Source organism: Budorcas taxicolor, chromosome 10, assembly GCF_023091745.1.
Source record: "Budorcas taxicolor isolate Tak-1 chromosome 10, Takin1.1, whole genome shotgun sequence".
Lineage (NCBI taxonomy): Eukaryota > Metazoa > Chordata > Mammalia > Artiodactyla > Bovidae > Budorcas > Budorcas taxicolor.
The window spans coordinates 82,466,795-82,492,235 of NC_068919.1; the positions used below are offsets into that span (position 1 = coordinate 82,466,795).

The 25,441-nt window shown below is 42.1% G+C and overlaps 1 protein-coding gene across 1 annotated transcript in view; it reads right to left on the reverse strand.

Moving 5' to 3' along the window:
- DPF3 (double PHD fingers 3) overlaps positions 1-25,441 on the reverse strand; it is a 275,837-nt gene that overhangs the window by 144,123 nt on the left and 106,273 nt on the right. Inside the window, exon 2 of the mRNA XM_052647385.1 lies at positions 14,923-15,083. Within this exon, the coding sequence (XP_052503345.1) occupies positions 14,923-15,083 (161 nt within the window). The remainder of the gene's footprint in view (positions 1-14,922; positions 15,084-25,441) is intronic.

The following is a 25,441-nucleotide window of genomic DNA, read 5'->3' on the forward strand; positions in this document are numbered from 1 at the left end:
CCTCTGGCTAAGATGCATATCAAGAGCCAGGCTTACCTTCCCACCTGAAGCCAAGATAGAAAAAAAAAGAAACAAGAGTTTTCAAGACACTGGACATCAGGCGATGAAGGACGGTGATCCTTTAGATACAGAAAATGAGCAAGGTGAGCCCTGTGATTGCCCCAGCTTACTTGCTTGAGAGAGTCTCCAGAGCGCAGCACATGGAGGAGGAACATGGGTGGAACTCAGCTGACTTCTTGAGTTGAAGAGAAAGAGCTGAGAGTTTGGGAAGACCAAGGTGACTAGAATCCAAGGAAAAGAATAGTAAACAGGGATTTCCCTGGTGGTCCAGTGGTTAAGAACTTGCCTTCCAATGCAGAGCACGTGAATTCAATCCCTGGTTGGGGAACTAAGATTCCACGTGCCGAAGAGCAACTAAGTCCGTGTGCCACAGGAAAAGAAAGCCCATGTGCCACCATGCAGAGCCCATGTGCTGCAACAAGACCTTGTGCAGCCAAAATTTAAATAAATGAATACACACTTTAAAATAATTAAAAACAAAAAAGAACAGCAAATACAAGAAAGCTGCTCAGAGAAAGAACTGTGGAGATACACAAAGGGTCTCCTTCAAGTATTCAGCTCAGTATTGATCACAGCATGCTTGTGAGGAAACTACTAAATGCAAGAGAAGAACCACCTGAAAAAACATAAGTGTGCCTGGTGTGCACTAGGGGCTGGGAACAGTCTGTTCCCACCAGCACATTGGGAAAGCCTCATGATTCATGGAGCACTGGGTAGGGTACAGAGAATGGTCTTGCCTTGCTAATGGGGAATTAGCCCTAGATTAAGCACTGTTCAAGTTAAAAGTAAGCCAAGAAAAGATCAAACTGTTTCCAAGTAACTTGACAGTGACCCAAAACAAAGTTCCAGAAAATCTATGGAAATAAAAAAATATATACAGTACCCAGCAAGGTAAAATTCACAATGTTGGGCATCCAATTCAAAATTACAAGCCATGTAAAGAAGCTACAAAATGGCCTACAATGGGGGAGTGGGGGGAACCAATTAAAGCCAACCCAGAATTGACACTGATGTTAGAATTAGCAGAAAGACACTAAAACAGTTATTATTTATATTCCACATGTTTAAAAGCTTAAAACAGTCTGTTTTAAAAGACTCAAATTTAACTTATAAAAATGAAAACTACAATGTGTGAGATTAAAAACATACTGGATGGAATTAAGGTCAGATTAGACATTGGAGAAAAAAAGATTAGAACACTTAAAAACACAGCAATAGAAACTATCTAAAATAAAAATCCATGAGAAAATGAGAATTAAAAAAAAAAAAGCAGAACAGCACAGTGGGACAACTTCAAACAACCTACTATGTGTCTAATTAGCATCCCTAAAGAGAAGAGAGGGAAAAAAAAATATTTGTAGAAACAGGGCTTGATATTTTCACAGTCTGATGAAAACTATAAACCTGCAGTTCCAACAGAACTAAGTATAAAAAGCATGAGAAAAACTGTAGAAATGTACATCATAATCAGAATTGCTCAAAAACATTGATAAAGAGAAAACATTAAAAGCAGCCAGAGAAAAGAGCTCTATTACAAATAAAGGAACAAAGATAAGGATGATTTCTCATGAGAAACTCTGCAAGCAAGAAAACAGTAGTTCAATCATTGTAATACTGAAAAGGAAAAAAGAAACGTGTCAATTTAGAGACTATACTCGGCAAAAAGAACTTTTAAAAAACTAAGGCAAGCTAAAGATATTTTCAGATACACAAAAGTTGAAAGAATTAATCATCAACAGGCTTAGACTACAAGAAATGTTAAAAGAAAAACTTTAGGCAGAAGGAAATTGATACTAGATCTAATTAAGGATCTACACAAAGAAATAAAGAACATTAGAAATGACTTCCAGTATATCAGTAATCATATAAGAAGTTTTTCTTATTATTCAAAATTCTTTAAAAGATGTGGACTAAACAAAATAATCACAATGTAATATGAGGTTTACACCAAAATGTATGACAGCAATTGCACAAAGGTCAATAGTCAATACTTCTATGTTAAAGTACACTTGTATTAGTTTCCAAATGCTGCTGCTGTAAAGCATCACCACAGAGAGTCTTAAAACAATATGAATTTATTATTTTACAATTCCAGAGGTCAGAATTCCAAAATTAGTCTTACTGAATGAGCTAACATCATGGTGTGAGCAGAACTGCATGCCTTCAGGAGGCTCTGAGGGAGAGCCTACTTCCTTGCCTTTGCAGACTTCTAGATGCCACTTACACTCGTTGGATGGCGGCCCCTTCCTCTGTCGCATCACTTCAGCTTCTGCTTCTGCTGTCACATCTCCCACTCTGACTCTGACCATCCTGCCCCCTCTTTTAAAGACCATTATGATTACATCTGGGCCCATTTGAATAATCTAGGGTAAGCTCTCTATATCAAGTTCATTAACTTGATCACATTAACAAAGTCCTTTTTTGCCATGTAAAATAATATGTTCACAGATTCCAGGGATTAAGCTATGTGCATCTTTGGGGTCAGTCGGTCAGTTCAGTCGCTCAGTCGTGTCCGACTCTCTGCGACCCCATGAATCGCAGCACGCCAGGCCTCCCTGTCCATCACCATCTCCTGGAGTTCACTCAAACTCACGTCCATCGAGTCGGTGATGCCATCCAGCCATCTCATCCTCTGTCGTACCCTTTTCCTCCTGCCCCCAATCCCTCCCAGCATCAGAGTCTTTTCCAATGAGTCAACTCTTCACATCAGGTGGCCAAAGTACTGGAGTTTCAGCTTTAGCATCATTCCTTCCAAAGAACACCCAGGGTTGATCTCCTTTAGAATGGACTGGTTGGATCTCCTTGCAGTCCAAGGGACTCTCAAGAGTCTTCTCCAACACCACAGTTCAGAAGCATCAATTCTTCGGCGCTGAGCTTTCTTCACAGTCCAACTCTCGCATCCATACATGACCACAGGAAAAACCATAGCCTTGACGAGACGGACCTTTGTTGGCAAAGTAATGTCTCTGCTTTTGAATATGTTATCTAGGTTGGTCATAACTTTTCTTCCAAGGCGTAAGCGTCTTTTAATTTCTTGGCTGCAATCACCATCTGCAGTGATTTTGGAGCCCCCCAAAATAAAGTCTGACACTGTTTCCACTGTTTCCCCACCTATTTCCCATGAAGTGATGAGACCAGATGCCATAATCTTCGTTTTCTGAATGTTGAGCTTTAAGCCAACTTTTTCACTCTCCTCTTTCACTTTCATCAAGAGGCTTTTTAGCTCCTCTTCATTTTCTGCCATAAGGGTGGTGTCATCTGCATATCTGAGGTGATTGATATTTCTCCCAGCAATCTTGATTCCAGCTTGTGCTTCTTCCAGCCCAGCATTTCCCATGATGTACTCTGCATATAAGTTAAATAAGCAGGGTGACAATATACAGCCTTGGTGTACTCCTTTTCCTATTTGGAACCAGTCTGTTGTTTCATGTCCAGTTCTAACTGTTGCTTCCTGACCTGCATATAGGTTTCTCAAGAGGCAGGTCAGGTGGTCTCGTATGCCCATCTCTTTCAGAATTTTCCACAATTTATTGTGTTGTTGTTTTTTTTTTAATTTTAAAATCTTTAATTCTTACATGCGTTCCCAAACATGAACCCCCTTCCCACCTCCCTCCCCATAACATCTCTGTGGGTCATCCCCATGCACCAGCCCCAAGCATGCTGTATCCTGCATCAGACATAGACTGGCGATTCAATTCTTACATGATAGTATACATGTTAGAAGTGATCCATGCAGTCAAAGGCTTTGGCATAGTCAATAAAGCAGAAATAGATGTTGTTCTGGGACTCTCTTGCTTTTTTGATGATCCAGCGGATGTCGGCAATTTGATCTCTGATTCCTCCGCCTTTTCTAAAACCAGCTTGAACATCTGGAAGTTCACGTTTCCAAGGCAAACCATTCAATATCACAGTAATCCAAGTCTAGGCCCCAACCAGTAATGCTGAAGAAGCTGAAGTTGAATGGTTCTATGAAGACCTACAAGACCTTTTAGAACTAACACCCAAAAAAGATGTCCTTCTCATTATAGGGGACTGGAATGCAAAAGTAGGAAGTCAAGAAACACCTGGAGTAACAGGCAAATTTGGCCTTGGAATGCGGAATGAAGCAGGGCAAAGGCTAATACAGTTTTGCCAAGAAAATGCACTGGTCATAGCAAATACCCTCTTCCAACAACACAAGAGAAGACTCTACACATGGACATCACCAGATGGTCAACACCGATATCAGATTGATTATATTCTTTGCAGCCAAAGATGGAGAAGCTCTATACAGTCAGCAAAACCAAGACCGGGAGCTGACTGTGGCTCAGATCATGAGCTCCTTATTGCCAAATTCAGACTAAACTGAAGAAAGTAGGGAAAACCACTAGACCATTCAGGTGTGACCTAAATCAAATCACTTTTGATTATACAGTAGAAGTGAAAAATAGATTTAAGGGACTAGATCTGATAGACAGAGTGCCTGATGAACTATGGACGGAGGTTTGTGACATTGTACAGGAGACAGGGATCATGACCATCCCCATGGAAAAGAAATGCAAAAAAGTAAAATGGCTGTCTGGGGAGGCCTGTGAAAAGAAGAGAAAAGAAGAGAAGCAAATAGCTGTGAAAAGAAGAGAAGCAAAAAGCAAAGGAGAAAAGGAAAGATATAAGCATCTGAATGCAGAGTTCCAAAGAATAGCAAGAAGAGATAAGAAAGCCTTCTTCAGCGATCAATGCAAAGAAATAGAGGAAAACAATAGAATGGGAAAGACTAGAGATTTCTTCAAGAAAATTAGAGATACCAAGGGAACATTTCATGCAAAGATGGGCTCGACAAAGGACAGAAGTGGTATGGACCTAACAGAAGCAGAAGATATTAAGAAGAGGTGGCAAGAATACACAGAAGAACTATACAAAAAAGATCTGCATGACCAAGATAATCACAATGGTATGATCAGTCACCTAGAGCCAGACATCCTCGAATGTGAAGTCAAGTGGGCCTTAGAAAGCATCACTATGAACAAAGCTAGTGGAGGTGATGGAATTCCAGTTGAGCTATTTCAAATCCTGAAAGATGATGCTATGAAAGTGCTGCACTCAATATGCCAGCAAATTTGGAAAACTCAGCAGTGGCCACAGGACTGGAAAAGGTCAGTTTTCATTCCAATCCCAAAGAAAGGCAATGCCAAAGAATGCTCAAACTACCGCACAATTGCACTCATCTCACACGCTAGTAAAGGAATGCTCAAGTCTTTGGGGTAGGATAGTATTATTCTGTTTACCAGCATACTATTGTAGAGTCCTTACACTATTCACCAAGCAGTATAATATCACTTGAAGGTAAACTATAATTAGTTAAATACGCATACCATAAATACCAAGCAAACATTAAAATAACAAAAGAAAGAGTTTTAGTTAATAAGCCAAAAAAATGAGAGAAAATGGAGTCAAAAAAATTTAATTAATCCCTGAAAGAAAATGAGAAAAAAGGAAACAAACAGATGGATAAATAGGAAACAAATAGCAAAATGATTTTTTTATAGTTAGAATTTAAACCTAACTATAAAAATAATCACATTAAATTTAAATGGTCTAAATACCCAAATTAACAAAACAAAGATCATCAAATTACATTTAAAAAGCAAGACATAGCCAAATACTACCTATTAAAAAATCTACTTTTAACATAAAGTCTCAAATAGGTTAAAAGTAAAAGATGAAAAAAATACACCATATTAATGCTAATCAAAGTAGAATTGGAATGGTTATATTAATATTAGAGAACGCAAATTCCAAAATAAAGAATATTAACAGATTTCAAGGGTCATTACAAAATGACAAAGCAATCAATTTATCAAGAGAACATAATAATCCTAAATGTTTATGTATCTAATAATAGAGTTTCAAAATATATGGAGCAAAAACTAAAAGAATCACCAGATGAAATAGTAAAACTCACAATTACAGTCAGAAATTTCAATTTACTCTCTTGATAATTTACAGAACAAATATAAAAATTGGTAAGAATGTAGAAAATTTGAACAGTACTATCAATAACTTGATTTAATTGATATTTATAGGACATTTCAACTAACAACAGGAAAATACACATTCTTTTCCAGATTAAAGAGAACACTTATCCATGACAGGCCATATTCTGGGCCATAAAACAAGTCTCAGTAAATTTAAAAGGATCCAAGTCATACAGAGCATTCTCTGACCATATGGTATTAAAGTAGAAATAAATAAAAGGCATATCTCTGGAAAATCTCCCAACTGTTTGGAAACTAAATAACATACTTCTAAATAATTTATGGACGAAGAAGAAATAAAAATGGGAAATTAGAAAACATTTCAATTGAATAAAATGAAAACAATACCAAAATTTATGAAACGAGGCTAAAGAATGAGCTAAACTCTCATTCTTAGGGAGAAATTATATTACAAAAGAAGAAAGACTGCAAATCATTGACTTCAGTTTCTACTTTGAGAAATAAGCAGAAGAGCAAATTAAATCCAAAGTAAAATAGAAGAAAGGAAAACTAAAGATCAGAACAGAAACTGTAAAATATAAAACAGAAAAATTTGAAAAAATCACTTCCACCAAGAGCTATTTCTTTCAAGAAATCAATAAAATTGATAAACCTTTAATCAGACTGATCAAGTGAAAGAAAAAATTCAAATTTACCAATAAAAGGAATAACAGAGGATATACCACAACAGATCCTACACATAATAAAAAGATACTACAACAACAGTATGAACAATCTTATGCAACTCATTTTGCATAACTTAGATGAGATGGACATGTCCCTTTAAGTCACAAACTACCAAGGCTCACTGAAGATGAAATAGCCTGAATAGCCCTATATATCTATTAAAGAACTTAAATTTAGGACTTCCCTAGTGGCACAGTGGTTAAGAATCCACCTGCCAGTGCAAGGGAGACAGGTTCTATCCCTGGTCCGGGAAAATTCCACATGCTGCCAAGCAACTAAGCCCATGTGCTACAACTACTCAGCCCAAGTGCCACCGCTATTAAGAGCCGTGCACTCTGGGGCCTGGAAGCCACAGCTACGGAGCCTGCATGCTGCAGCTACTAGTATCAATTCTACATAACTAATATCAATTCTACATAACTAATATCAGTTCTACATATAAATCCTTCCAGAAAACTGAAAAGGAGAGAATATTTCCCAACTCATTAAATGAAGCCAACACCATCCAAATACCTAAACCAGACAGAGACACAACAAGGAGAAGAAAAAAAAAAACCTATAGACTAACATTTGTCATAAAGATAGATGCAAAAGTTCTAATTAAACTTTAGCAAAGTGAATCTGCCAATATATAAAAAGGATAACATGTCATGACAAAGTAGGGTTTATCCTAGAAATGCAATGTTAGTTTAACATTCAAAAATCAGTCAGTATAATTCATCATATTAACAATTAACAAAAGCAAAATCACATAATCATCTCAATAGACTCAGCAAAATCAATTGACAAAACCAATACCAAATACTGATTTAAATAACTGTCAAACTCGAGATAGGAGCATCCTCGATTTGATAAAGAGCAACTATAAAGAACCTACAGCTGGGACTTTCCTGGCAGTCCAGTGGTTAAGACTCCATGCTTTTACTGCAAGGGGCCAGGGTTAGACCCATGGTTGGGGAACTAAGATCCTACATGCCGTGTGGTACAGCAAAAAAAAAAAAACTACAGCTAGCATCATACTTAAAGATGAAAGAACGAATGCTCTCACCTTAGGATCAGGAACAACAAAAGGATGTTCACTCTTACCACGTTTACTTAATATTGTCCTGGACATTCCAGTACAATACTTGTTATTTTGCATAGATAGTACTTGTCGTTTTACATAGACAATATGTTACTTTACATAGACAAGTAAAATAAATAAAGCTTTGTTCATTCACTAGCATAATCAACTATAGAGAAAATGCTATGCAATCTATAGAAAGCTACTAGAATAAATGAGTATAGCAATAAATGAGTTATAGGACATAAGTGAATACACAAAAATAATTGCATTCTGTACACTAGCAAAGAAAAACCAGAAAATTTAAATTTTAAAAATCTATTTATAATATCATCAAAAATATTAAGTATATAGAGATAAAGCTGACAAAAATGTGAAAGACCTGTACACTGAAAACTAAAAGTGATTGATCAGAAAAATTAAAAAGAATAATACTAAATGGGGAGATACATTATATCCATGGGTTAGAAGATTCAACATTAAGAAATCTCAGTTTTCCCCAAGTTGATCTATAGACTCCACACAATCTCAATCAAAATTCCATGTGTTTTGTAGAAACTGACAAACTGATTATAAAATTCCTATGGAAGCGCAAAGAACCTAGAGTAGCCAAAACAACTTCAAAACAGAAGGACAAATTTGGAGAGGTCTTGAATCTAATATATATAAAGAACTATCTATTTTCGTTTATAAGAAAACCAACAAACAACCCAATTTTAAAATAGTCTAAGGGTTTGAACATTTTACCAAAGGATGGTAAAATAAGCACATATAAAGATCTTCAACATCATTAATTAGGGAAATACAAAGTAAAACCACAATGAGATACCACTGTATAAAACTAAGAATAGCTAAAACTTTAAAAAGTTGACCATACCAAGTGTTAGTGAGAATATAAAGGAACTGGAACTCTTGTACATTGTTGGGGTGGATATAAAATCATACAACCACTTTGAAAAACAGCCTGACAGTTTCTTAAAAGGTAAAATACAGACCTTCCTTATAGCCAGTACACTCCTAGGTACTTTACCAAGGAGAAATGAAAGTATATGTCCATGTGAAGGCCTATACACAAATGTTCACAGCAGCTCTATTTATAACAGCCAAAAACTAAAAACAAATCAAAATGTCCACCAACAGAGGAATAAACTGTGATGTAGCCATATAATAGAATATTACTCAGCATAAACAACAAATAAATCATTGATACATGCTAGAGCATGGATGATTTCAAAATAATTATGCTGAGTGAAAGAAGTCAGGACCCTATCCACCAGTCACCAAAAAAGAAGTACATACTGTATGATTCCAGTAGAGAAAGCATGACTGGGGCTTGGGAGAGATGAAAGATAGAGGGAGGAGGAAGAAAAGAGGGGATGGATTACAAGTGACACAGGGAAGCTTTGGGGAGTCACGGATATGTTCATTATATTGATTATGGTGATGGTTTCACAGGTATATACATGTTAAAACTTATCAAATTGCACATGTTAAATATGTGCAGATTGCTGTATGTCAGTTATAATTCAATAGAGCTGTTAACTTTTTTTTTTTTAATAAAAAAAGCAACCCAGGGACTTCTGCTTCTGGAAAGATAGAGTAGATATACTCTCCCATATTCCTCCCATTAGGCCCAACTAAAACTCCTAGACATTGTTTATACAACAAAAATAAGATACTGAAAGGTAAAGAGAATGACCAGCTAGGGACTTTCAAACCCAAGAAATGACAGGGCGGCAAGTTTTGGGCATCTGTTTGTTTTGTTTTATACAAGCCAGACTGAGTTGTAGAAAAGCTGATTATCCAGAAACACCAACAAACGTAGACCCAAAAAGCCCCAAGGAAATCCTGCTCTCTCTAGCTGAAGGACCAGGGAAGAGCCAGCCCAGCAGGACATCCTAATATCCTTGCTGGTTTAGTGTCAGAGGAGGGCAAGTGACACTCCATGGCATCAGTGGAGGCTGTATAGGGACCAGTAATAAGGCATGCTTCCTCCTCCCAACTAGGGTGGCATTGGTGAAGGCTTAGTGGGGAGTCTGAACTCCCACCTCCACCCAGCAATAATGAGGTACTCCTCCCCGCTGGGGAGTCAGCAGAGACTGAACGGGGACCCTGGACTTCCACATCCATCCGACAGTAACAAGGAGCACCTCTCTTCCCCTGTCAGCACAGCGTCAGAGGAGGTGTGTGAAAATAGATTTAAGTGACATCTGGAGTCTCACAACATTACAGTCAAAATGTCCAGGATTCAATCAAAATCGGTCCTATGAAGAACCAAGAATGTCTCAACTTGAGTGAGAAAAGACAACAGACACCAACACCGAAACACCACCGCTTGGTAGAACTGTCTGAGAAGAGTTTTAAAGTCACCATCACAAGAATGTTCCAAACAAATAATTGTTAGCGCCTGAGACAAATGGAAAACTACAAAGTCCCACAAAGAAATAGAAGATATAAAGAAGAACCAAATGGAGATTTTAGAGCTGAAAAAGATGATAACGGGAACAAAACAGACCCTCAGTGAAAGGGCTTAACAGCAGAATGGATAGAACAGATAGAAGAAGTCATGAACCTGGAGAGAATATAACAGAGGTGACCCAACAGACTTGAAAAAAAGGAAGGAAGGAGGAGAGGGAGAAGGAAGATGCAGAGAGAAGGGAGCCTGGGGGACTTCTGAGTCTATAACAAAAGATTTGACATTTTGAAGTCCCAGAATTTTCTTTCCTAGTGGAATCCCAGAAGAAGAAGGGGAAAAGAGTGACACTAAAACTTATAATCAAAGAAATAATGATTGAAAATTTTCCAAATTTGGCAAAAATATATATATATATAAACCTACAGATTCAAGAAGCTGAGCAAATTCTGAAAAGGATAAACTCAAAGAAATCTACACCAAGACATATGAAAATCAAATTTCTGAAAACTAAAAAACAAAAGCTTTCAAAATCAATGAGAGAAAAATGACACCTCACTTTCAAGAGAAAATAATCTGAATGATGGCAGATTTCTCATCACAAACTACTGAGGCTGAAAGGAAGAAGGAAGACAATTTTTAAGTGTTAAAATAAAAGGACTATCATCCCAGAATTTTATATCCAATAACAAAATAAATGTCCTTCAAGAATGAAGGGTGAAATTCCCTGGTGGCCCAGTGGTTAGGACCCTATGCTTCACTGCAGGGGGCACAGCTTTGATCCCTGATCAGGGAACTAAGATCTCATATCTTGTGTTCAGTTCAGTTCAGTTCAGTCGCTCAGTCATGTCCGACTCTTTGCAACCCCATGAATCGCAGCACGCCAAGCCTCCCTGTCCATCACCAGCTCCCGGAGTTCACTCAGATTCACGTCCATCAAGTACGGCATGGCCAAAAACAAATACAAAAAAAAAAAAAAAGGAATAACAGGAAAATCAAGACACTGTCAGAAGAAGGAAAACCAAGAGTTGTTACTATCAGACCTACTTTAAAAGAATGGTTAAAGAAAACACTTAATCAGAAAGGAATTATAAAAGCAGGCATCTTGGGGCATCAGAAAGAAAGAAGCAACAGCAAAAGGGCAAGGATATGAGTGAATGCAATAGACGCGTCTCTTAAGGTTTCTAAATTATGTTTGGCAGTTGAAGCGAAAATTAGAAGCCTGTCTGATGTGGTTTTCAATGTATGTGGAGGAAATGTTTAAGATACTATATTACAAATGCAAGAGGGTAAAGGGACTTAAATGAAGAGAGAAGAGGCGGGTGTGACTATCAAAGGGCAGGACGAGGAAGGTCTTTGTGGTGATGGAATAGTTTTGTATCTCAATTGTGGTGGTGGTTCCATAAATCTATACATGTGATAAAATGGCACAGAGCTACCCACATACATGTCAGCAGTGTCACTTTTCTGGTTTTGATATTGTGCGATAATTCACAAGATATATCCCTTAGGAGAAACTGGGTGAAGGGCACGAGGGGCTCTCTCTGTACTACGTTTACAACTTCCTGTCTATCTACAATTATTTCAAGATAAAAAGTTAATTTTAAAAAGACAAGGTAATTACATACAATTTAAAAAAAAACAGTAAAACCTAATAAGAGAAAGCAAAAATAAATAAATAAATAAACAAACAAATAAATCCAACTATGTATTGAGTTAGTACCTCAAACACACTGAGGAACTATTTCAAGCGACCTTAAAACACAGTAATTTGACTCTACATCCTTAATAGGAAATATGCTAAAGACAACAAAAAAACTGCAAAGAAAGAAATAAAAGCTTATACCATTTCAGTCACCTTATTGCTGGTAGTCTCATTTTATTCTGATATTGTTGTGGGTCTATTGCAGAATAAAGCAAAAAAACTATGCTGGCATCATAAAGAGCCAGTATTCTTTTCAGTGTGGGAGAGAGGAGATAGAGAATGAAGATAGTTAAGTTAAAACTGGGTAAAACTGAATTGAATGGGCTATATCAGTAAATTTAACAATGTGTTTTCTCTTAAATAGAGAAACAAGAAAAAAGAAACAAGAAATCATATTTCTTAGTTCTGCTCACTGAAAAGTCCTAGAATCAACAACCAGCCCAGGAGCAACAGGCGCCACCAGACTGTAGTCTCCAAATAATAGTCTTACAAAGAGGAAATGGGGCTTCTTAAAGAAATAGCTGATTCAGGGTCTGGGGCAGGATGTGCACAAGATGAGCCTGAAACATCTGTCCCAAATTTAGGATAGCAAGGATGCTACAGAAACTACTAGGCTGTTTCAGCACACTAGCATTGGACATAAACCCTACTGTCCAAAGTGAAAGTGAAAGTCGCTCAGTCGTGTCTGACTGTTTGCGACCCCATGGACTATACACAGCCCATGGAATTCTCCAGGCCAGAATACTGGAGTGGGTAGCTGGTCCCTTCTCCAGGGGATCTTCCCAACCCAGGGATCGAACCCAGGTCTCCCACATTGCAGGCGGATTCTTTCACAAGGGAAGCCCAAGAATACTGGAATGCGTAGCCTATCCCTTCTCCAGCAGATCTTCCCCATCCAGGAATCAAACCGGGGTCTCCTGCATTGCAGGTAGATTCTTTACCAAATGAGCTGTCCAAAGATGGGGGGCAATTTAAGCATTGATAAGAATAATAGCTGCAATGGATTAAAATTATCCAATATGTTTAAGTCTGTGGATTCATGATGGTACTCAAGATAATCATAATAACTTTATTGATCATCTTTGGAGAATACAAGGGAACCAGCTCATTATTTTGAAAACTGATAACTAAAGGGGGAAAATTGGAGAAGGAAATGGCAACCCACTCCAGTGTTCTTGCCTGGAGAATCCTAGGGACAGAGGAGCCTGGTAGGAGGCCGTCTATGGGGTCACACGGAGTCAGACACAACTGAAGCAACTTAGCAGCAGCAGCAGCAAAGGGGGAAAATAATTTATCCATACTTTCATATGTGCACTCTACCCCACAATAACCAAAATTTTAATAAGGAAATGCTTCTCTTTATAAACGATATAGACCTAATAAATGAAGAAATAATGATAGCCTCAAATTGAATGCCACCATTTCTGAACCTTAATAAAATAAAGCATCTAGGCAATTTTCATCAAGGGCTGCTAACATCAATAAAAGAGAAATACCCAGAACCCATGAGGCTCCTGATGAAAGCACACATCACCACTTAGGAACTGTTCTTGCCCCAAAATTGAACCTGAATCTGTTTTTACCAATTCACAGGAATAACACCATGGGGATGCAATCAGAAAATCCAGACTCTGGGAAACCCTACAGAGCAAACAACCCAGTTTCTTCCACAAGTAACAAGTGAGAGAGAGAGAGAGACCTACAGATTTAAAGAGACTTAAGAGACACATCAGCCAAGTTTAATGTAGAGGTCCTATTTGGATCCTGATTTCAATTACACAGAGAAATAAATGTTTAACAAATATTTGATGCTATTAATGTCTCATTTTTAACTTTGAGTTTTGATAGATATGGCTGGTATGTTTGTTTATGTTCTTACCACTTAGAGATACAGACTGAAAAATCTACAGATGAAATAATATTGCTGTCTTGATTTGCTTCAAAATAACCTGGGTTCAAGGAGGAAAGTGGAAGGTGAGTATAAATGAAACAAATGGCTATGAGCTGATCACTGTTGAGGCTGGGTGAACAATACACAGAAATTTACTTTACCCTTCTCTCCACTTTTGCATGGCTTTGAAACCTTTTATAATAATTCTTTTTAATGTACCAATATAGAGCCAGAAAACTGTTAAATTACCTCCCTGATCTCCACCCAGTGGTCTTTATTCTGTTCTCTGAAGCCTAGAAGACTAGTATCACAGTAATAATAATAATAACAACAATAACAGGCAGCATTTTTGGAAAACATACTTTGTTGTTTTGGTTGCTTAATCACTAAGTTGTATCCAATTCTTTTGCAACCCCTGAACTGTGGCTCACCAGACTCCTCTGTCCATGAGATTTCCCAGGCAAGAATACTGGAGTAGATGGCCATTTTCTTCTTCAGGGGATCTTCCCAACCCAGGGATCGAGCCCACATCACCTGCATTAGCAGGCAGATTCTCTACCACTGAGCCACCAGGGAAGCCTTAGTACATACCATGTGCTCAACACAGGTTATGAGTTTTTATGAAGATTTTCATTTAATCTTGACAAAGCCCTAAAGTAGGTACTATTAGTATCCCCATTTTACAGATGAAGAACCTAAAGGCAAGAGGTTTGATGACAAAGCTCAGCCTCAAACCAAAATCTGACTTCAGATTTCCAGCTTATAACCACTAAGCTACACCAACACACTGAGTAAAAGGTGACGCAGCTGTCATGGCCTTAGTCTTCCCTTTTAGGGATTAAACATCCTGAATTCTTTCACTCTGCCCCTTCCCGCCAGTGTGGCTTTCAATGTCCCGCATCATCCTCGGGGCATGTGCCAAGAGTTACAGAAGCAGTTGAGTTTCTTGAAAGTATTCCAGGCTCTCTGTACAGCCTGTCCCACCTCCACGCCCACCCAGGCTGCAAGGATTCCTGGACAATCTCAGATCAGCCTGCATCCAGGCTGGGAGCCCTAACGTGAGCACATCCCAGGGGTGGCATGGCTCACCTGGGCCTCGATGCCTCTTCTCCATCCAGATGTAGCAGTTGTTCTGGGCCACCCCGGTCTGCGAGTCCAGGAATGGGAGACGCACGCTGCGCTCTGCGCACAGGCGGGAGTTGTAACTCCGGCAGTGTTCAATGGCTTCCTTGTAGAACTGGTCCCCAAGCCTGCAGGGAGACAGAGAGAACGGGGCCAATGAGGCCAGGGAAACCAGAACACACTCAGAAGGAAACTGAAGTCACCCACCCATCTGCCAGGGAAGATTTTGCAATTATGAAGACCAAGACAATGGGGGTCAAGAGTTTTGGCAAGCAGCAGAATCCAACTCAGCTTCAGGTCTCCAACAGGTTCTATTTCCTGTACCAAATCCACCAGGGAACTTAGAGACCCCATTAATGGAGAAATTAGGACCCCGAGAATAAACCACCAGTAAAAGTAATATGGGGCTTCCCAGGTGGTGCCAGTGGTAAAGAACCTGTCTGCCAGTGCGAGACACAAGAGACTCAGGTTTGATCCCTGGGTCAGGAAGATCCCCTGGAGGAGGGCAACCCACTCCAGTATTCTTGCCTGGAGAACCTCATGGACAGAGGAGCCTGATGGGCTACAGTCCATGGGGCTGCAAAGAGTCGAACACGACTGAAGTGACTTAGCACACGCAAAAGAGTAACATGTCCCTGTCCAAGGAAGCATGAGGTCCTCCTCCAGAAAGGAGGTAGCTCTGCTACAACCTTCTGCACGGAGTCTGCTAGTACATCCAGCTTCCTCCCAGAGGCCCCTGCCCCTTAACATGCCCCGTTAGCCACACTTATTCCTCAGGAGTAACCAGCAAAGACACTCCAGACTGGACTGAAACCACCAGCATGGATACAAAGACTTCCATTACAATAGACGAGAAACACCTCATAGAAAAGACTAGAGAGTCCGCGGAAACACCCTGTAAACACAGAGCTATTATAGGGGTGAGGAGATGAAGAAGGACAGGCACCAATCTTTTAAAACCACACACTTGAAGAAGAAGAACTTTCTGATAGAAAACAAATGAAAGAAGCATTTAAAGCAACAACAGCTGAATTTGGGGGACTCAAAATAATTTGATTCCCAAAGTTTAATCCACAAATAGAAAGACCTTTAAGGTTTACTGGAGTGGTGATCTGACTAAGCCCAGTAAGTTTTAGGTTCCTGAATCTTTGGTATCCTTGGGTGATGCTACTAATTTTTAAGATACTGCCCTTTTCAAACGCCAAAATATAACATTGATATAATTGATCATATGTAATAAAACACAAACATAATCAATAAGATCAAATACCTAACAAATGATAGGCACGTGACAGAGGTGAATAAATGGTCCCAGGAATTGTAACTGTAGTAACATAATGTCTACCAGGTAAAGGAGAGATTCTTAGAGAAGAGGAGGAGGAAAAGACAGAAGGAGGAGAGCCACGGGACTTGCAGAGCCAAAAGGGAGAATCAGATAGCTCATTTTGAAGGGACATTATGAATGCCCCTTTGTTTTGGTCTCTGGAGACACAGTGACATTAAAATGGGGGGGTGGGGGGTGGGGGGGGGGTGGGGAGGTCTAAGTTTAAAATATTTCTTAACCAAAATATTTAGAGGAGCAAAAAAGAAAAAAAGGGAAAAATTTAAATGGATTCTTCCGTCCTCTTTATTTCTTTATTGAAGTGTCTTTGATGTATAATATTTTATGTTACAGGTGTGCAATATAGTGATTCACAATTTTTAAAGGTTATATTCCACTTATAAAATATTGGCTACATTCCCTGTATTATACAATGTAATTTTGCAGTTTATTTTATATATGAAAGTTTATGCCTCTTAATTCCCTACCCCTGTCTTGCCCCTCTCTCCCTCCCTCTCCCCACTGGTAACCACTAGCTTGTTCCCTTTATGTGTGAGTCTGCTTCTTTTTTGCTATAATCACTAGTTTGTTGTATTTTTTAGATTCCCCATATAGGTAGTTATCATATAGTATTTGTCCTCTTACTCTTTTAAAAGTCAAAGCGTCAGATTCTACCAAAAAGTTTAAAGCAAATTCCTTATACTGGGAGGATACAATCACTGAAGCTTCTGAGGCATCTTTCGGAAGCTACTCATGGACAAACCTCCTTTTCTACCTCTGGGCATCTTCCCTCTCACAAGAATGGCAGAACAGCTCAGAAAGCATCTAGCAGTTGCAAAACCTAACTGTAATCAAATTATAATAGTCACCCAGCTGACAATGAATTGAGAGGGGGAATGAAAGCCCATCAGAATGCTATAAAACAGAACTGCACATAAGCTGATGTAATCAAAGTTAGTAACAAGGACCATGAGATTGATCAAAAATGAGCAACCATTTCCTGGGAAGCATTTGCGACTGTGTCCCACCAGCTTAAATGCCTCCCTCTGCTAAAGCGATGCAGCTCAGTGTCACGGTACTGTCGAGGGCAGCTCAGACACACAGCCTGTCCGGGGTGTCCTGGGGGCTCCAGCTTCCCTCCATGGAACAGAGACCAGCCGCATCACACGGATGAGAATTGACAAGAACACACTACCGAGAGGTGTCCTAAGCAAGGAGCCGCTATCTGGCTGCCCACGATCTTCTGACAGGCTGCCAAAAAAGATGTTAACTCTTCCAACTCCAGAAATTCTGCTGAAAGAGAAAAACCATGGAATGAAGGAAGGAAGAGAAAGAAAGAGAGAAAGAAAAGAAAACTGCATACTAAAACTCATCGACTGGAGAGAAGAGGGTTTCCATTTAGAAAAACAAGCTTCTGGAAGCCAATACAAAAGAAATGTACGATACGATCCCAGATGAGACTTCTCTCCATGTGCCCGGAACTCATTTCTAACAGCATCAATCCCAAAAAAGAGAAACAAGGAGGTGAACTTGCTGACAATGAGAAGTGCCTTTGGCCAAGTCCGTGCCCCACACACACCGAATGGAACGAAAAAGTCAAACAAAGTGGCTCGCTGGGTGAAAATTAATTTCATCTTAAATACTTTCCACTTTCATAACATGCAATGTTATTAGTAACAGGCATGCTGAGGGGGAATGTGTATTTTTAAATGTAATCTTTGTGTGAATGATACCTCTCTTATGTAAACAGAAGAGATTTTCTGAGGACTGGAACAACTGTATTGAAGATTGAGGTTACAAAAATATGACAACCATCACCCTTTGCCATCGTCTCCAGGGAAGTCATTTTTAAACAGGCCAGGCATTGGCAGAGATTCGGAAACCAAAGTCTAAAGCCTTTTTTAAGACACTGGAGGGGAAAAGAGACTTCACCCTTTGATAAATTCAAGCGGCACTTCTCCAAAAGTTAATTAGCCAAAAATCTGCACAGGGCTTGCTCTGTTCTCTAGAAGAAAATCGACGGCCAGTTCTCCCTAACCTGTGAAAAGCAACTTAAACAAGAGAAGGGGAAAATGTCCTTTTCAACATGGTATTTCCTTTCTTTATTGAAGTCCCATATGGCACTACTGGTCAAGAACCCACCTGCCAATGCAGGAGACCTAAAGGACGCAGGTTTAATCCCTGGGTTGGGAAGATTCCCATGCACGAGGGCATGGCAACCCACTCCAGTATTCTTGCCTGGAGAATCCCATGGCAGAGGAGCTTGGTGGGTTACAGTCCATGAGGTCGCATAAGAGTCGGATACAACTGAAACAACTTCGCTCGCACAATCAATTTATAATGTTGTTTACAATGTATTTATTAAAGTGTACAGCAAAGTGATTCATTATACAGATACATATATATGTTATAAATATACATTATATATTTATATATATTCTTCTCCAGATTCTTTTCCATTATAGGTTGTTATAAGATATTGAGTATAGTTCCCTGTGCCATACAGACGGTCCTGGTTGTTTACCTCTTTTAAATCTAGTTGTATGTATATGTTAATCTCAGACACCTAATTTATCTCTTCCCCCACCCATATAGCATTTCTTTTTAGAAAAAAAAAAAATCCTACTTGATGGGATCCCAAGGGTGGGTGATATTTGCATGAAAGCCGCAAGGGGCAGAGGGAGCAGGGAAAGGCTGACAGTGAATGATTCACTTTGTGGAATGGTGGCCAGCGCTCCCCGGGGTGGGTCAGGCATGGCCCAGCCTCAGCCATCACCTGTCTGCCCCAGACGGAGGGGCTAGACTCTCCCCCGGATGATAGATGTCTTGGGCTTGAAGAAGCTGGCACAAGGCACAGGAGAAGGATATTCTCATCAACACTGACTTCGGGCCACTCAAGGCTTCAATCAGACGCAGGGAAGGCAGAGGGACAAACTGCCAGACCCCCAGCCAGAGCAGGAACCCCCTGGCCTGAGGCTTGGAGCAGAGCTGGCTGTGGTTCTGGGCCTTCCTGAGGGGCTCCGTGTGATCCTGAGCCATCCCTTCTGGAGGGGGAGAGCCATCCTACCTCTGAGAGCTTTCCAGGCGCCCTCTTTGAGCATATCTGTGGAGAAATGGATTCCAGGCGCCAAAGAGGATTCAGAGTGGGAAAAATAAGACTTCTTCAAAATGACTGCCGACGAGGCTCCACGCGTGATTTGCAGAGCCTGCCAGACCCCCCTCTAAGACAGCCGGCTCCTCATCATCACGGTTCCACCTCGCTCTCTCGAAAACCACGCCTGTTCTCTCTCTCTCTTTTTTTTTTTTTTTGACCATGCTCACAGGCAGATGGGATCTTAGTCCTCCGCGCCCCCGCCCTAACCCCGCAGCAGGGATTGAACCTGCGCCCCCTGCCTCCAAAGCACAGAGTCTTAACCACCGGACTACCAGGGCAGTGCCCCACGTGTGCTCTTAGATTCCACGTCCACTGTCCTGAATGGGCTTTCAGCTCCGACCCTCCAGCCCAGACCCCTGGGGGCCCCTCCCTCTTCAGGGTGCCCCCCGTTCCCGTGTGCTGACCCGGGGACGGGTGTCCAGCCCTACCTCACGCCTGTGTCCAGAAGCAGAGTCCTCACGTCGGGCCGGGGCCTTGCTCCCTCCCGGGTGTCCAGGCTTCGAGGGGCGGCGGCGGGGACCTGAGGGAACCCAGCCCCGCTGCTCCCAGGCCCGCTGTCCTTGTCTCTCCCCTGCCCTTGCTCGCGGCCGGCCCCGAATTCTTCCATGTCTCCAGCAGCTCCCCTGTCCTCTCTCCTTCCCCGCTCCATGGCCACGGGTCCCTTCTGGCTGTAAAAATCAGGACCTTGGCCCATCACAGCTATTTGTGCTCAGAAAGAGATAAGCCGAGATAAGGAGGAGCCCGGGCCGTGGCAGGATCGCCGGCACCTGGCCTTTTCCTGCGGGCTCACTCAGCGGCCCACACGTCCACAGCCGCCCCCCGCGCACACACAGAGTAAAACTCGGCTCTGCCAGCTTGCTGCCTTCCTCCTGTTTGCACTGAAACGTGCTTCACTCTGACGGGGGCGCGGAAAGCCGTCTCCCGTTGGTGTCATGTTTTGTAAGAACTAGCGAGCAGGGGGCAATCTTTGGCAAGGTGTGTGGGGGAGCCTTTTCATTTTCCTCACAGGTAACTGTTCCTAAAGCTGCCCTTGAAAGAAAACCAAGTTTAGTGCTTGCTGTGGACTGAACCACGTCCCCCCGTCTCTGAAATTCAGGTGTTGACGCCACAATGGATGGGATTTGGAGATGGGACTTTGGGGAGGTAATTAGGTCATGAGGGTAGAGCACCCACGATGGGATTCATGCCCTTATAAGAAGAGGCGCGGAGCGCTCACTTCCCCCCGCTCTCTCCCCGTCTCTGTCTCTCTCTCTCCTCTCTCCTCTCTCTCTCCATCTCTCCATCTCTCTCTCTCCCCCTCTCTCTCCTCTCTCTCTCCCCACTCCTCTCTCTCTCCTCTCTCTCTCTCCTCTCTCTCTCTCCCTCTGTGTGTGTGTGTCTCTCTGTCTCTGCCACATGAAGACACAGCAAGAAAGCAATTATCTGCAGCCCAAAAAGAGGGCCTTCACCAGACCTCACCTAGACCATGCTGCCACCCTGATCTCAGACTTTGCTGCCACCAGAGCTGTGAGAAATAACTGTCTGTTGTTTAAGCCACCTACTCCATGGTCATTTTGCTGGTAGCAGCCCCAGTTAAGACAGAGTTTCTTATATAAAATAGACTCAGGACTTCCCTGGTGGTGCAATGGTTAAGAATACACCTTGCAATGGAGGCTCTGGGAATGGGCTAGAAGGTAAAGCATCTGCCTGCAGGGCAGGAGACCTGGGTTCGACCCCTGGGTCAGCAAGATTCCCCTGGTGAAGGGAATGGCAACCCACTCCAGTATTCTTGCCTGGGAAATCCCTTGTACCAGGAGCTTGGCAGGCTACAGTCCATAGGAGTCACAGTCAGACACGACTGACTGACTTTTACTTTCACTTTCACTTTGCAATGGAGGGGACGAGGGTTCCATCCCCTGTCAGAGAACTGAGATCCCACATGCCACAGGGCAACTAAGCCAGTGCTCCGCAACTACTGAGCCTCTGAGCTAAAAGTACTGAGCCTGAGGGCCACAACCAGAGAGAATCCACAAAGCGCAACAAAGATCCCACGTCCTGCACTAAGACCCAACGCAGCCAAATGAAATAAATAAATATTTTAGAACAAACAAATAAAATAGGAAGTGCTATAGAGTTGGATACAGCTGAGCACACACTCACACAGAGACAGAATGAGTAAGAGAGAGAATCAGTCCCCTTCCTCCTCATTCTGTCTTCTTCCAACAAAAATAATAATACTATTAATAATGTCACTTTCAACTCAACCCAATGTTTAATATTTGTCTCCCCTACTAGACTATAAACTCCATGAGGGCAAGGCCACTACATGCAGCCACTTAGTTTTTGCACTAAACCACACAAGGAGGTGCGTTTCATATTAAACTTCAGTGTGAATGGTACTCCCCAGACCCCTGCATAGCTGGCCTTTTCACCAATTCACTTCCAACAACCGGCATGGAGCCCAGCACACAGTAGGTGCCCAAAACTTCTTCTTTGAATTGCTTTCAACAACTCATATATCACTCACTCATGGTAGATGTTTCCATTAGAGCAGTAAAGCATAGGTTGGTGATTGAGATTATACAACTGTCTACTGGCAACCTTAAAAAACTGAAACAATGTCTGCAGGCACTTTCACTTAGTCCTCAGCATGACCCCCTGGTTATTGCAGCAGTCTACTGAATACAGTCACTCCAACACTTCTACCCAGCTGACAAAAAGAAATTTCCCTCGTTCTCAGTTTTCAGTTTTGTACTCAGTACAGAAGCCACGTTGGCACCCAAAGGTCCTAAGTTGCTCCACTGAGCTGTCAAGGCCCTTGGAGAGTCTTGATATTGGGTAGATCAGAGACTTGAAATCAGGCAGGGCTGAGTCCAGGCTTCACAGCCCTGGGGCAAGTTACTTAGCCTCCCTGAGCCTAAATTCTCCTTCCCACAACAAGCTCCTACTTCAGGTCTGAAATGATTATTAATAGATGAGATAGAACCTCTAACTCAGAGGTAAACGCCTGTAACCAATGGTGATTCCTTGATCCTTCCATCCAAGAGCAGTGTTCCCTGCCACTCTGTTTGCCTCTGCCTGAGCAGGCTGACTGCCCTCCACGTGACACACACACACACAATAGTCACCACCACAGCGTCTCTGAGGCTGGCAGGCGCCCAGCCAAACCTCCATCCCAAGACATCCGGCAGCAGGGTGGCAAGGCCAGCCTCCAGCATCAAGGAGAGCAGAGTAGACCCTGCACAAGGATCTCAGGGATCCAAGCCTGCCCCCAGGGCAGAGACCACACCTGGCTCTGTCCCCAGGCCCAGCACAGAGCTTGCTGTGTTGGGTTGATGATGGAGGAATGAGTAAACGGGTGAATTAATAAATCCTTATCTGACCTTCCTGTGTATATGAAGCAGACAGGCCTTCCCTCAGTTCAGTTCAGTCACTCAGTTGTGTCCGACTCTTTGCGACCCTATGAACCGCAGCACGTCAGGCCTTCCTGTCCATCACCAACTCCCAGAGTCCACCCAAACCCATGTCCGTTGAGTCAGTGATGCCATCCAACCATTTCATCCTCTGTCGTCCCCTTCTCCTCCCGCCTTCAATCTCTCCCAGCATCAGGGTCTTTTCAAATGAGTCAGCTCTTCACATCAGGTGGCCAAAGTATTGGAGTTTCAGCTTCAACATCAGTTCTTCCAGTGAATATTCAGGACTGATTCCCTTTAGGATGGACTGGTTGGATCTCCTTGCAGTCCAAGGGACTCTCAAGAGTCTTCTCCAGCACCATAGTTCAAAAGCATCAATTCTTCGGCACTCAGCTTTCTTTATAATCCAATTCTCACATCCATACATGACCACTGGAAAAACCATAGCCTTGACTAGATGGACCTTTGTTGGCAAAGTAATGTCTCTGCTTTTTAATATGCTGTCTTTTTTTAACATGCTGGTCATAATTTTTCTTCCAAGGAGTAAGCATCTTTTAATTTCATGGCTGCAGTCACCATCTGCAGTGATTTGGGAGCCCAAAAAAATAAAGTCTGACACTGTTTCCACTGTTTCCCCACCTATTTGCCATGAAGTGATGGGACCAGATGCCATGATCTTCGTTTTCTGAATGTTGAGTTTTAAGCCAACTTTTTCACTCTCCTCTTTCACTTTCATCAAGAGGCTTTTTAGCTCTTCACTTTCTGCCATAAGGGTGGTGTCATCTGCATATTTGAGGTTATTGATATTTCTCCTGGCAATCTTGATTCCAGCTTGTGCTTCATCCAGCCCAAAATTTCTCATGATATACTCTGCATATAAGTTAAATAAGCATGGTGACAGTATATAGCCTTGACGTACTCCTTTTCCTATTTGGAACCAGTCTGTTGTTCATGTCCAGTTCTAACTGCTGTTTCCTGACCTGCATACAGATTTCTCAAGAGGAAGGTCAGGTGGTCAGGTCAGGCCTTCCCTGGACTCCAACAAAATACTTTACTAGAACCCTCCCTCCCCACCTATCTGGAATTTTCTTGCCTCCTGTCCTTGGCCTGGCTGATCTCACCCTGTTCAAGGGCTGGCTGAAGCCCTGCCTCTTCCAGGAAGCTTCCCCAGTTATTCCAGCCAGTGCTTCTTGCTTTCTGCCTCTCTGAGCTCCTTAACTGTCTCATTCATGTTTGGTCACTGTCTACCACTGTCCTTCTTTCTCCCCACCCATCTTGAAGACAAGGACTAAGAGGTCTATACTTCTGTGCTATCCCCACCAAGCACTGTGGTGAGAATGTAGAAGCTTGTGATAACTATGGATTGCTTGATGGAAACGTCATGCCATCCTCAGCAAGCTCATGAAGTGTCACAGCTAAGGGATGCGAGGGGGCCCTCTTTCTCCATATGAAAATGAGGTGAGCCTGAAGTTATGTGGCTTCCCCAAGACACAGGATTAGGCATCTGAAAACAGAGATCCTGTAAATTCAAATCCTACTGAATTCTCTTCATCCTCTTTAAAAAGGTCACTTCAGCTCTTGAGATTGTATCTCTCCATCTACAGCATTCATGCCAAGATGCAGAACTAACCCTCCTCTTCTCTGAACTCCCTGAGTAGCTCGCTGAATGCCGTGCTGTGCTATCATCAGACCACCCCCAGGAAGACTTGCTCTGGTGATGCGGGAAACACCCCTTCTGTGCTTATCAAGAACGCCATCACCCCGCCTTCCAGAAGAATGATCTAGGGCAGTGGTTCTCAAACTTTGGTTCTGTGTCAGAATCAACGCAGGCGGGAGGGTGGGTGGCAGTGTGAAATGATGCCGGAGCGTGCACGTAATCCAGACATCTGGATATTTGACAGATCCACCAGAGATGCAGAGAACAACGAAAATCGAGTTTTGGGTTTTTTTTAATTAAGTACATTTATACTGTTTCTGTTTGTTTTGTAGTTATGTATTTATTTGGCTGCATTGGGTCTTAGTGCAGTACTCAGGTTTTCTGTTGGAGGTGCACGGACTCTCCAGTTGCGGTGCATGAGCTTAGTTGCTCCACAGCACGTGGGATCTTAGTTCCCTGACCAGAGATCGAACTCCAGTGTCCTGCCTTACAAGGCAGATTCTTAACCACTGGACCACCAGGGGAGGTCCCAAGACTCACGGATTGAAGTACAGCTTCCCTAACCTGCAAAGCAGGGGCACGAACAAGGGAGCCCTGTGATACCCTTCAGCCACGTTTTAATAGCAGAGTGCGAAACCCTGGTTAACTGACTTTAACTCAGCTTGTTTTGTTCCTGTGGGAGATGTTTTCAGGCAACGGGCATGGATTAACCTGGCAGCACTCAACTGCAGCCGACGAGTCCACAGAAGTCCTCATCTCTCACAGAGCACCCATGAGACCTGGTCGAGGCAATTGTACAGAGATCCTGACTTCCTGAGAGTGGTCCCCCTGGAGGTGACCCCGACCTTCCTAACATCACAGGAAAGGCGTCTGGGGGCCGAGGGTATCGCCTTACAAAAGCCAAGTCAGACGAAGAATCTGAACCCTAAAACTCCCATCGTGGCCTGAAACGCCACTCAGTC